The 13615-nt window shown below is 45.0% G+C and overlaps 2 protein-coding genes and 1 long non-coding RNA gene across 4 annotated transcripts in view; 2 read left to right on the forward strand and 1 right to left on the reverse strand.

Moving 5' to 3' along the window:
• LOC310661158 overlaps nucleotides 1-12752 on the reverse strand; it is a 142919-nt gene extending 130167 nt beyond the window's left edge. Inside the window, exon 1 of the long non-coding RNA XR_014503792.1 lies at nucleotides 12342-12752. This is a non-coding gene — a long non-coding RNA (uncharacterized lncRNA). The remainder of the gene's footprint in view (nucleotides 1-12341) is intronic.
• The window catches only part of LOC310660977 (uncharacterized protein), a 776342-nt gene that overhangs the window by 639789 nt on the left and 122938 nt on the right, over nucleotides 1-13615 (forward strand). The gene's annotated exons all lie outside the window — the stretch shown is intronic.
• Nucleotides 4143-9540, forward strand: LOC310661343 (uncharacterized protein; the record flags this gene model as incomplete). The annotated part of the gene is made up of 5 exons (XM_083407191.1): nucleotides 4143-4421; nucleotides 5555-5641; nucleotides 7208-7933; nucleotides 8480-8563; nucleotides 9410-9540. The coding sequence occupies exons 1-5, from the start codon at nucleotides 4289-4291 to the stop codon at nucleotides 9538-9540; spliced, it is 1161 nt and encodes a 386-aa protein (XP_083263317.1). The 5' UTR covers nucleotides 4143-4288.

The raw sequence follows: 13615 nt of genomic DNA on the forward strand, positions 1-13615 counted from the left end.
GGGAAGCAGCTCCCCTTTCTCTTTACTGTGGCAAAGTAAGCTTTGGGTGCACCACCTACACTTCTCCCCAACTGCGCTGGGACGCAATTCTGCGTGCTCCTGATCAGTCAGGAAATACCAAAGTCTGCAGCCAAGCATATACAGTAGAAGCAAAAAGCAGCTCTTAATCCTGGTCTTTATTGTTGCTACAAGGGTTTGACTTGAGTGGCTAGTGAAGAAGAAGCCCCAAACAAAGGGTTACTCTCTGTGTTTGAGATTTATGTGGAAGCTTGCACTCCAACACAATAATAATAATAATAATAATAATAATAATAATAATAATAATAATACCCTGCCCATATGGATGACTGCTGGTTTGTGTCTGTGGGATGCTCTCCCCAGGGAAGTTGTACGTTAAAGAAAATTCTGGGTTGAGAGACTACTCAGCAGCCCAGCTCGTCCGGGTACCAGTCCCCTCGGGTCCATGCAGTCAGTAAAAGAAGGAAATTCCAGCCAAGCAATTTGGAACAAAACAGCAGTCAGTAGACTTAGGTCCTTTCTTGTTGCACAACAGGTTCAACAGCAGCGAGTGAACCCAGAGCATGGAGCGACATTGACTTTTAAAACTTCCCACCATATCCCAGAATACAGTTCGTACAGCATCATTGCTACATCACTGACGTGTCACCAAAGGGGAGGGGTAGACCGGGGTTACACTAGTTTAACCTTGGCAAACCTATCCAGACAAGTCCTTGGTACAAGATTAGCATAAGAGCAAGGCCCAGGTATAAGATGAGCATAGGCAAACACCTTCTGAAGTCCCACCACCCAAAGCACAATAGAACTTCCTTTGCATGTCTGGACCCCTTGGCAAGTTTGGTGATGGGATTAGGCTTTCCTGGGCCAACAATCAGCTCAGCAGTTGTCACCTCTGGGCACTTCCTGGAGTCCCTATTTTACAAGGGCAAAATAGCGTTGGAATGGAGGAAACTGGCAAAGGAGTTGATTTTACAGTATATGATTTTTAAAGCTAGGTAACTTCCCTGAGCTGTCAAGTTGAAAGGATACATTCAGGCATAATATTTGTAACATTTAACAACTTTAAAGATATGGGCCCCCCCCCTGTAATTTCTGTAACATCCTTATGAGTTTGAGTTTGTAATCCTTGTCAGAATACATACTTTTGAATGGATTAGTTTTTGTTACAATTGACTATTGATTTGTGAGTAGGGACCACTCCCACTACATTGGCCTGAGTTTGGTGTGTTTTTTCCAGGGCTCTCCAGGTGGCCTGATCCTGCTTGGCAGATGCAGCACAGGTGGAGCCTGGGGTTATTCCTTTCCTTTTTTTGAATCACTTTTATGGGGCTTTATAGATAAGGATCATGGGGATAATAAGGAGACAAATAAATGGACAATCTCTTCTCATGTCATTTGTATATCACAAAAAAGAGCAGAATAAATTTCCAGGAATATTTACAACCTATGGTTCATTATTAGCGGTCAGTGTAGCAATTCCTGGTTAATTAATTGGTTGAAACAGAAAAGGGGGAAACCCGGTAGAATTTGTTAACAGAGGACAATCAGCATCCCAGAGCCAGACGCCTAGTCAGCTGCCCTTGTGGTTCTGCTTCCTGTAGGTCTGAGCAAGAGTCATTTTCCCTCTTCCATTACCAATGAAGCCCTATAAAGTCTTGGTCTATTGATGAACGTTCAAGGGGTGTTCAAAGCCGAGGTAATAAATTCTGTTTCAATTTAAATTTGGAGCAACCGGATTGAGCCAAATAGAGATGCAGTGGGTGAGTTTTCTGGAGGCTGTGTTTTTCCTCAAGATGCTGTAATGTGTGTGTTGTTAGTTGCGCCCAAACAACAACAACAACAAGGCTCTGTGTGTTTCTTGAGGCTTTATGTTTTTCCACCCTTGAGGCTTAATGTTATAGTTGTTCAGGTTGTCTTATTCTTACATTTATTACCCAGGGTGGGTTTTAACCATTTTAATAATGCCATATAAAAAGTTACACAAATGTCATTCACAGGAATAGGATGCAGGGCTCTAGTGTATTTGCTTTTATTTTTAATGATTATAGTTTAGTAATACTTTATTGTAATGGTTAAGTGTAAACTGTTTAATATTTTCTTATACTTAGTTACACAGTTTACTGTTATATTCTAATGGATTATTGAATATTGCTTTATTTCATATAAGTTGTTTATTTTAAAGTTATGGTTTTATTAACTTTTAGGTATTGGATCAGATTGTTATTAGGGGTGTGATCTTTGCTGGCTACTTTGCTGTTTCTTCATCTTGTAAACTGCCTTGTGCATAGTAACATAGAAAAGCAGTATACAAATTAAATGTGAAAATGAAATGAATGGGGGAGGAGGAGATCTCCAAGACAGGAAACAGAGGATCCTGCCCCTGATAGCTATTTGTGATAAATATATATATGCCATACGCAAATAATTGAATACAAATCTTAACTTGTCAGGCTGGCAACAGATGACCACAATGTAACTGGCTGTGCTTAACTATATGAATTCTTTATACATCATATAAACATAACTCTTTTCACATTATCTAATTGAGTAGAATAAAAAAAAAAATTATTTATACCCTGCCCTCCCCAGCCAGAGCCGGGCTCAGGGTGGCTAACACCAGTAAAATTACAGTAAAAACATAATAGGGGGGGACGGGCCAATTTGAAATACAGGTTAAAATGCAATTTAAAATGCAGCCTCATTTTAAAAGTAACCCATAAATCAAAACCATAAGGGGAGGGAAACATGAGGGTCAGACTGGGTCCAAACCAAAGGCCAGGCGGAACAGCTCTGACTTGCAGGCCCTGCGGAAAGATGTCAAGTCCCACAGGGCCCTAGTCTCTTGTGACAGAGCGTTCCACCAAGTCGGGGCCAGTACTGAAAAGGTCCTGGCCCTAGTTGAGACCAATCTAACCACCTTGCGACCTGGGACCTCCAAAATGTTGTCATTTGTGGACCTTAAGGTCCTCCGCGGAGCATACCAGGAGAGGCAGTTCTGTAGGTACGAGGGTCCTAGGCCGTGAAGGGCTTTAAAGGTTAAAACCAGCACCTTAAACCTGATCCTGTACTCCACCAGGAGCCAGTGCAGCTTGAAAAGCACTGGGTGAATATGCTCCCATGGCAATGACCCCATGAGGAGCCTCGCTGCAGCATTCTGCACCTGCTGGAGTTTCTGGGTCAGTCTCAAAGGCAGCCCCATGTAGAGCGAGTTACAATAATCAAGCCTGGAGGTGAAGCAATTAAAGACCAACATTTAGAACAGGAAATACAAATAGATCAGTTCTTAAATACGTAATGTCCAAATAGAAGTTTTTGTGTTCCACGTATTTACAAATGAATCAGTTTTTTTAAACATAATGTCCAAATAGAAACTTTTTGTGTTCCACGTATGTCTTTGCGAATACAAATGTCAAATGCAACAACTTTAAGGAGCAGTACTTGCAAAAGATGAACTTTTCTTTGTAATGTTCCACACCTGCCTTTGCAAAGTATAGTATGCAGCTGCTGTTTCTAGTTACAGGTGGCAGCAATCTACAGCAAAGTGTTTTTCTCTTAAAGTGACCCCCTTGAAACCACCATATTCAAGGTAGATTTTTAAGGTTATCAATGGTATATCAAGATATTAATAATAGCTCATAGAAAAAAACTATATTCTATTTCCGTATTTAAACCTGAGAGATGCAAAGAATAGAGCAGGAAAATAAATCTGGTTTCTTTCTGCATAAGAATCTTTTTGGCTTCTTCTACAGGTCCTTGATATGCCCAGATTACAAATAGAGTTAAATCTTCATCTGAATGTGATGCTTGAATAAAATGTTGCACTAAAGGCGCGTCAACAACACTGTTTCTGATTCTGGAACGGTGTTCTGATATTCTAACTTTGATGGGTCTAATAGTGTGACCTACATATAAGTAACCCACAAGGACACTTAATCGCATAGATTACTTGTGGAGTAGCACATGTAGCAAACGACTGTAAAGCAAATTTAAAGCCTTCTTTGTTAGAAAACTCCTTTACTTGCAGTACATATTTACATGAGGTACATGAGATTTATTTGTACATGTGTGGAACACAAAAAGCTTCTATTCAGACATAACGTATATAAGAACTGATCTATTACACAGTTTACATGCCAACCATACCCCAGCTTTGTTATCCTGCCGATTTCCTTTAAGTAGGGAATTAAGTTGTATGAAAATCCCTGCAGGGCCTTCTTCGTCTCTTCCAGGACCCTGAAGCTTGTTTTGGCTCCTCGACTCATCAGGAAGGATGAACGAAAGGGATCCTGCAAAGCTAGCAAGGATGGAAGGGGGAAGATGGACGGTTGACCTGGTCAGGTTGTCTCCTGCATCCCTCCCCACAACCTCTGAGCGTTCCCTCCCAGGGACCTCTGAGAGATCTGGTGAGTCCCAGGGGAGTGGAGATGGGGACCTGGATGGGTGGAGCCAGAGAGGTATTGGGGCTTGCTCAGTTTGGGGGTGGGGGGAGACAGGCAGGCGGATGGAGATGGAGAAGGAGAGCACCTTTCCGGGCTCCTCCACCCACCTGCCTGCCTGCCTGCCTGCCTGCCTGCGCCTTTGTCATCTGCAGGCAATTTGAGCTAGGAATACATCACAGCTCTCTGACCACCGTGATGTACTAGCAGCTCAAAATGTCTAAAACCAGTGCTGTGCTCTGAATGCCCTACCAATGTCAGACAACTTACCGATCCATCGCGCAGCACTAGAAGCCACGACTCTTTAAAGTAACCTGATCCCGCTTTGCAGACTGAACGCAGATGAGGTCTCCGTGTGTTGCCCCTTTTTTCCTTTTTGTATAACTTTTATTTGCTTTTAAAAACAAGGATCATAGGACTAATAAATGATACAAATATGTAGACTGAGTCTTCTCATGTCATTTGTACATCTCGAAATAGCAGAATACATTTGCAGGAATATCTATAACATGGGTAGGCAACCTAAGGCCTGGGGGCCAGATGTGGCCCAATCGCTTTCTCAATCCGGCCTGCAGATTGTTTGGGAATCAGTGTGTTTTTACATGAGTAGAATGTGTCCTTTTATTTAAAATGCATCTCTGGGTTATTTGTGGGGCATAGGAATTCATTCATTTCCCCCCCCCCTCCAAAAAAAATATAGTCCGGCCGCCCACAAGGTCTGAGTGACAGTGGACTGACCCCCTACTGAAAAAGTTTGCTGACCACTGATCTATAACATATGGTTCATCATTACTGGGTTCATTATTTGGTTTAAATTGAAACAAAAAACGGGAACAGGAGAGAACAGAGAACATTCAACATCACATAGTTGAATGTCTAGTCAGGAGCTCTTGTGGCCGTTGTGATTAGATTGTGAGTCATAGTCATTTTCCCTCTTGTGTTAACAATGAAACAATACAGAGTTGGTCTCCTCGTGAACATGGGAGGGGGGCTCAAGGTGAAGAAAGTTATTTACGTATAAATTTAAATTTAGACCAATCAGATTGAGGTAACTGCTAATGGGGAATGTGCGGGTGAAGATGTTGCTGTTTGTTTCATAGATGAGGCCTGGACGTTGCAGGATCTTGACCAGAGAGCTCTGCATAAGGAAGACAAGGAGGAGAATCGTGGGATCATGGACCCTCTTGGTAAAACTCCCCGTTGGATCATAAGATCAGTTTTAAAATTCTATACATACCTCTATGGGATGAACCTCCACTATTTGGGGTGGGAATGTTGAGGGTGACAGGAGAGAATATATTGTTAATTAATATCCTTGCTAACTTGCGCTAGCAAGTTACTTCACTTAGCAGAGTGCATTCCGCTTCCGCCGCAGCAGAAAGCTGGTTGCAAACTCGTGAGTTTCTTAAGACAACTAGCAATTCAATCTGGCTTGTCTAGATTGAGATATGTTCTAATATTCCTGGTAAGACCCTTTTGATCCCTCCTAAAAGAATAAAGACAACACAGTCTTATTCATAAGTAACAAAAAGTAGTTTTACTCATGATCAGGCCGAGGAGCACAGTGTGATCCCTGAAGGCAGGCTCAAGGCTTAAAGTTGCAAACATGTGCAAGCAGGTTTACCCCATATGGGAGATGACCTGGGGAACTGCTGTGGCAGCCAGCAGTCGAGTCCAGGTGAGGCAGGAAGCAGGCAGGACAAAAAGGGGAGGAAAAAGAAAGGCGGCAGGGTGACTTGGCCTTTTGCCAGGTCTGGAAAGGTCACGCCCCCCACCCACTAGTCACATGCAAGGAAGGATGCTCCAGGCCAGGAGGAACAGGAAGTTTCGACTGGCTGGACCAAACATCCCCTTGCATGTCCACTCTAGCAAAACAAGGAACTCTGTACTTGACTGCTCCCAGTGGATTACATCCCACATATGGATGGAGACCAATAGCATCTGGGATTCTAACATCCCCACCATGATCCCTGAATGGAGGGATATCAATAGTCTTCTCTGTGAATGTTCTTTGTCTATTCATGCCTTTTTAAACAATGACCAGGCTTGTCTGAACTGCTAAGGCCTTCTTAAATGTCGGCTTCAGGGTTTTTAGGGAAGTTGATGTAACTTCTGTCAGGTTTGTTGTTTTTATTTTTGCTTTTGCTTCTACCTGTATTTGGTCGACCAAAGAGCTGACTGACTTCGGAGATGGAGTGGATTCCATGATAGAGCCAAACAAAATCTATCCCAGATACAGTGGTAGCTCGGGTTAAGTACTTAATTCATTCCGGAGGTCCGTTCTTAACCTGAAACTGTTCTTAACCTGAAGCACCACTTTAGCTAATGGGGCCTCCTGCTGCTGCCGGGCTGCTGGAGCACGATTTCTGTTCTCATCCTGAAGCAAAGTTCTTAACCTGAGGTACTATTTCTGGGTTAGCGGAGTCTGTAACCTGAACCATATGTAACCTGAAGCATATGTAACCTGAGGTACTACTGTAAAAACCAAGCAATAAGTCAGTTAATTGTTGTTGAGTCTCAGCTTCAGGATCTGTCCTTCGAGTGAGCACTCAGAGCTGATTACCTTAAGAAAGGATAGGTTTCCTTAAGAATGTCAGTTAATACCAGCCAACAAAGACAGTGAAAACTATAGTAAGGCCTCACATCTAACTTTCTTCAGTTCTTCCTCTATCACAAGCATTCATTAACATTGTTCAATAATCTGGAGCTCCATTTCTTTCTGACGGTCTAATTAGCTGCTCTCTTCATTGCAGATGGTGAAGAATTGGAAGGGAAGAACAAGGGGGACCAGAACAGAATCCACATAGCAGAGAAGTCATATAAATATTCAGAGTGTGGAGAGAACATCCGTCAGAGCTCCCAGTCCACCTCCCATCAAAGAAAGAGCTTCATTAGGAGGGATAGCTTCACTTCACACGAAAGAACAAAGAGTAGGGAGAAATTGTATCACTGCAAAGAATGTGGAAAGAGCTTCAGTCACAGTCACCATCTCACGTCCCATCAACGAATTCATATAAAGGAGAAACCTTATCAGTGCTTAGAGTGCAGAAAGAGCTTCAATCGGAAGGATAGTCTCATTTCCCATCAAAGAATTCATACAGGAGAGAAACCGTATCAGTGCTTGGAGTGTGAGAAGAGCTTCAGTAGGAAAGATCATCTCACTTCCCATCAAACAATTCATACAAATGAGAAACTCCATCAGTGCTTGGAGTGTGGAAAGAGCTTCAGTCAGAGGGTGAATCTTGTTTCCCATCAAAGAATTCATACGGGGGAGAAACCCTATCAGTGCTTGGAATGTGGGAAGAGCTTCAGTAAAAGGGCACATCTCAGTTCTCATCAAATAATTCATACAGGGATGAAACCCTATCAGTGCTTGGAATGTAGAAAGAGCTTCAGTCAGAGGGTGAATCTTGTTTCCCATCACAGAATTCATACAGGGGAGAAACCATATCAGTGCTTGGAATGTGGGAAGAGCTTCAGTAAAAGGGCACATCTCACTTCCCATCAAAGAATTCATACAGGGGAGAAACCCTATCAGTGCTGGGAATGTGGAAAGAGCTTCAGTCACAGCCACCATCTCACTTCCCATCAAAGAATTCACAAAGGGGAGAAACCCTATCAGTGTTTGGAATGTGGAAAGAGCTTCACCAGGAAGGATCATCTCATTTCCCATCAAATAATTCATACAAAGGAGAAACCATATCAATGCTTGGAATGTGGAAAGAGCTTCAGTCTCAGGCACAGTCTCACTTCCCATCAAAGAGTTCATACAGGGGAGAAACCCTATCAGTGCTTCGAATGTGGAAAGAGCTTCAGTCAGAGCTCCAATCTCTCTTCGCATCAAAAAATTCATACAAAGGAGAAACCATATCAATGCCTGGAATGTGGAAAGAGCTTCAGTCACAGGCACACTCTCAATTTGCATCAAAAAGTTCATACAGGGGAGAAACCATATCAGTGCTTTGAATGTGGAAAGAGCTTCAGGAAGGGCTCTCAGCTCTCTTCCCATCACACAATTCATACAGGGGAGAAAGCTTTTCAATGTCATGAGTGTGGAAAGAGCTTCAGTCGAAGCGACAATCTCACAACCCATCAAAGAATTCATAGAGGTAAAACCAAAAAGGAAAAAGACAAAAGCAAAAATTATTAAACAACCCTTACAAAACACAAGTGTATAAAAAAGAGAAGGGGGCAGAATAACTAAAAATATGCTTTATCACATTTGTATCATATATATCATATCATTTATCAACCCATAGAAAGGCAGCCTCCCCCAGCTCTCCCCTGGGTGCCCCCCTCTTTTCCCCATCTCCCATCCTGAGAGATCCTTCACTGCATTCCTTGCAGGCCCCTCCCCCCCTCTTCCTGTTTTATATAATTTTTAAACCTTTATTATACCGAAATCTTAAAAAGACATACAATATAAAACATTACATTCAAACATTACAGATTATGAATACACAAAAAGTATAAATGAATGGGGGAAAAGAAAAGAGAAAGAAGAAAAAAGAAGTAGAAAAAGAATAGGAAATGATGTTATTTACAATAAAGAAAAGCCTTCCGCCTATATTCATTGTACTATTTTGAACTAATTTTTTTCCAGTTTCCTAAATCTCCCCCCCCCCCCACCTCACATTCTCCTTTTTGGTTCTAGTTTTCTCCAATATTTCCTTATATTACAAGACTCATTCGATATCTGCCATAAAGCTTTTGTTATCACAGTAAACTTTAAGGTATTCTTTGATTACTGTCCATTCTTTATTAACATCTTGTATCGTATTTCCTCTTGCTAACTGTATGTATTCTAGCAATTTGGTTTGACATTTGAGTTTTGAGGGAATGGTTTCTCTCTTCCGATTTTTTGCAGTTAGAATCCTGGCAGCAGTTGTGGCGTACATAAATAAATGGTCTGTTTGTCTTCTTGATTTCCATTGTTATGATTCCTGGCAAAAAAGCCACCGGTCTCTGCAGGACGGCCGGCCACCCAACTTCCACATCAAAGTCTCCAGCAAAGGAGAGTCAGGAATCGCACCCACAGCTGGTCTTCTGGGCCCTGCTGCCCAGCCTCCAGGGGACCCCCACATAGACCCACAAACACAGACATGCACACCAATGCCCTCCCACCTGCCACATGAAGCACAACCGCCTTCTTGACGCCTCACCCACCCCGGGGTGGCCCATGTGGCAGACATAAGAGACCCCGTGGCCCTCGGTCAGGATGGGCAACAGGCAGGCGAAGATGGTGAAGTTGAAGGTGCCATTGGGGGCCTGGCGGTGCCCCGAGTCCCAATGTCCAGGAAGGCATGCTGGGGGGCACCAGACCTCCTCTGCTTCCAGCTAACCAAGGCACCCAGAGAGTAGAAGCTGGAGACCTCGCAGGCCAGCTGGGGACAGGCGCCGGGGGGCACTGAGAACGTCATAGGCGCAGCTTCACTGGGGGGGGGGGGCTCTGCATGTGTAGAGGGGGGAGAGGGAGTGAGCGCAGCGCCAGCCGCTGACAACCAGGAGAGCTGCAGGCAGCCAAGGCTTCAGACTCCCAGCTGCTGGGAGGGGAGTGGGGGGCTCTTGGGTTCAAATCCTGGCTGGGGGAAGGACATCGGGTCAGCTGCTGCAGGGACAGGACAGGGCTTGATCCAGCAGCCGGCTCTTCTTATGGAGCCTCCCAGTCCAGGGGCAGTCTCCCTGGATTGCTTGAATGGCAGAGGTGGAAGGACCCCCAGGGGTCATCCAGCCCAACCCCTTAGGAGGCAGGAAGCACTACCTATGGGCATTTGGCCACTGCAAGGACAGGAGGCCGGACTGGATGCCTCAGGCTCTTCGTCTGTTCCCATGGAGCTTCCTGGAGCAGAGGCAGTCTATCCTAGGTTCTTATAATCATAGAACTATAGAATAGGAGGGCACCTAAGGGTCATCTGCAAGGCAGCTATCTCAGGGCTATTTGGCCACTGCGAGGTTTAAGCACTCTCCCTATGTTCTTTTGGAGCCTCCAGGCACAGGAGCAGGCTATCTGGATCCCTAGGTCCTTGACGGCATTTGGACCCTGCGAGAATAAAGGAAGCTGGCTCAATGGGGGCAGCTGATACCCCTTTTCCCCTTTCCCCTGCCCTCCCTGCGAGGGAGACCCCGCCCCCATCACTCAGTCACCCACCACCTTGAACTTGAGCACCTGCTGGGCATGCAGGTGGGGCAGGTAGAAGGTGCAGATGTAGGTGCCCTCGTGGCAAATGGCCACGCTCTGCAGGCACAGGGAGGCGCTGCTGCCCTCGGTGTCCAGCAGCAGCTCTGCCATGGAGACCCCCGCGAGGCTCCGTCGTAGGCCAGCACCACCTTCCCGGCCCCCTGGAACTGATGGCACCACTCCACCGAGAAGGCTGAGGATGGCGCCGAGAAGCCACAATGCAGGACCGCTGGGCGCCCAAGGCTGGACTCCAGGCACAGCGTACGCATGAAGACCATCAGCACCGCTGCGCAAGGAGGGTGAGGTGAGCGGGAGAGATCCCAGCGATCGGGGTATAAATAAAATTTTATTATTACTATTATTATTATTATTATTTTTTATTATTTATTACTGAGAGGCTCTGGCACCCTGCACAGTCATTTTAAATTATCCATTGATGGCACCACTCCACTGAGTCAAAATGAGTGTACCATTAAGATTTTGTGTGTGTGGTTGGCCCTCATAATAACTTTGCTTTATTCATATCCGTGGGTCTCTCCTTTGAGTAAAAGTCCGCTGGGGGCTCCCTCAGTGCAAGAAGCCAAGTTACAGGGAACCGGGCAGGGGGCCTTCTCAGTAGCGGCGAGGAAACAACTACCAGACTTTTAGAAGACATCTGAAGGCAGCCCTGTTTAGGGAAGCTTTTAATGTTTGACAGATTACTGTATATTAATATTTTGTTGGAAGTCGCCCAGAGTGGCTGTGGAAGCCCAGCCCGATGGGCGGGGTATATATAATAAATTATTATTATTATTATTATTATTATTATTATTATTATTATTATTATTACTATTATTATTATTATTGGGGGCCTCTGGCACCCTGAACAGTCATTTTAAATTACCCTAAACCCTAAGAGTTTTAAATAGATAGGTAATTGACAGACGTTGATGATATATAGATACCGGTATCGGGAAGCTACCAGATGCCCCCCTTGTTTGGGCCTGTGATGGACAGCAGAGCCAGACCAGTCAGCGGATTTAGTCCCTCAGAAATCCCACCAGGAGGCTGCTGGAGCCTCGCTCTGATTGGCTCCCAAGCCAGCGGGGGCGGAGCCAGCACTTTTGGCGGGAAAATGAAAGGCACCTTTTCTGAGGGAGGGAGAAAGGGGGAGAGGGATGGTCTGAGGGGGGAACTTGGAGGGGAAGGTGGGGAGGAGAATCTCTCTGGCCAGAAGAAGAGGAGGGTCTGGGGAGAGGAGTCAGGCGGGAGTTCAAGGAGAGAAGCTATGGGGAGGCAGGCGAAAGCGGGGTCTCCTTCCAGTCTGGGGGGGGGAGACATATTTGAGGAGAAGACCCCCCCCCAGCCCAGAACAAGGGGACCCCCTGGGTCTGTGACTGGGAATCCCTCCGGAGGGGCTGAGAGAGGGGGGAGTGGAGGGAAAGGGCCCCTCGCTCAGGAAGCCCCCATGTGGGAATCCGCCAGGGAAGCGGGGCTGCGTCCAGAGCCTTGAATGGTGAGTGACACCTGTCACACTGAAGGAAGGCGAAGACAGGTGACCCCACCTAGGCCCGAAGTCACCCCCCACCAAAGCAGGCTCAAAGCTTCTCAAAGCTTTTCAAAATCATTTTTCTCAGCAGCTAAAAGGCATTAGCTAAGCATCAGAAACATTCCGCTCTGCTGTAACAAAGGTAGAGAACGGTCCGTTGTTTCTCAGGCCTTTCTCCTGCCTTCTGGCCTTGCTAAAGAACCACATTGCAACTTGCTTTCAGTCCGGGAACCATGCCAAAGCACAAGAATGAAACAACTGGAACACACTGAAACCCCCTGACCCCCTTTCCTGCCAAGAGTCCACAATAGTCCCAAGACAGCTTTCTGTACATGCTCAGAGGAACTCCTGAGGGAGGAGAAAGGAGGAGGGAACTGGAAAGGGGCATATATGCTTGTGCACATGATTGTGAACTCATGCATGCTTTTTGTGACTTATCACAGTTGCTCCTTCTATCAGTTCATGGATGGTAGAAATAAAAGCCTTTTCTCCGAAACTATTCCTTGAGTGTCTGTTGACTCCCACTTCCCTTTCCCAGGGGCAATATTTTTCCCACCCGAGGGCAAAGCCTCATAAGGCTACAACACCTCAGTCAAGGAACCAGAGGGAAGAAGGGCCAGAAATGGAGTTAAACATTTGACCACCATGTCTGGAAAGCAGAACATCTGCCTGAAGTGGAGCAACGGCTTTTTGGCAAATGGAGCTGGAGAATAATAATAATAATAATAATAATAATAATAATAATGTTTTATTTATACCCCGCCCTCCTCAGCCAAGACACGCTCAGGGCGGCTAACAACCAATAATAAAAACAAGTTGATTAAAATACAATTTAAAAGATTAAGATTTTCACAGGAGGAGAAAGGAACACGAAAGAGGGGGAGGGAATCAAATTGGCTCCAAGCCAAAGGCCAGGCGGAACAACTCTGTCTTAGAGGCCCTGCGGAAAGAAATCCGATGCCGCAGGGCCCTGGTCTCATGAGAAAAGCTGCGCATGGACTTCTGCGTTTAATTCCGTGACTTCTTCAAAGTTGAAGCAATAAGTTGACTTCTGCCTGAAAGAACCCATTTCCTGACACCAGCCTTTTCTTGGTAAATAAAACTTTTCTTCTTCGTTCAGCTTCGGCCTAAGACTCTAAATCACCAAGTTTTCCCTCGCACAAGAGAGGCTGTGGTCAATGGCAGAAATTCATTTAATGGGCAAACCATGAGGTGGATCCACTATATTTAATTGGGGGCCGTTGGCAAGGACATAATGCAACTTTATTAATTGAAGGTTTATGGTGTGGTCCACTAGGGGACCATCATAAAATGACCAGAAACAGTTGTAGGGTTGGAATGCATTCATACCAAATACAGTAGGTTAAGAATCAACATTTATGTTTTGGGATAATAATATCACCTAGACATTAGAGAAGTATATATGGAATTGGAATTGTTAACTCTTATAATGAT

The sequence above is a fragment of the Podarcis tiliguerta genome (genome assembly GCF_965153285.1).
Source record: "Podarcis tiliguerta genome assembly, chromosome: 12".
NCBI classification, from domain to species: domain Eukaryota; kingdom Metazoa; phylum Chordata; class Lepidosauria; order Squamata; family Lacertidae; genus Podarcis; species Podarcis tiliguerta.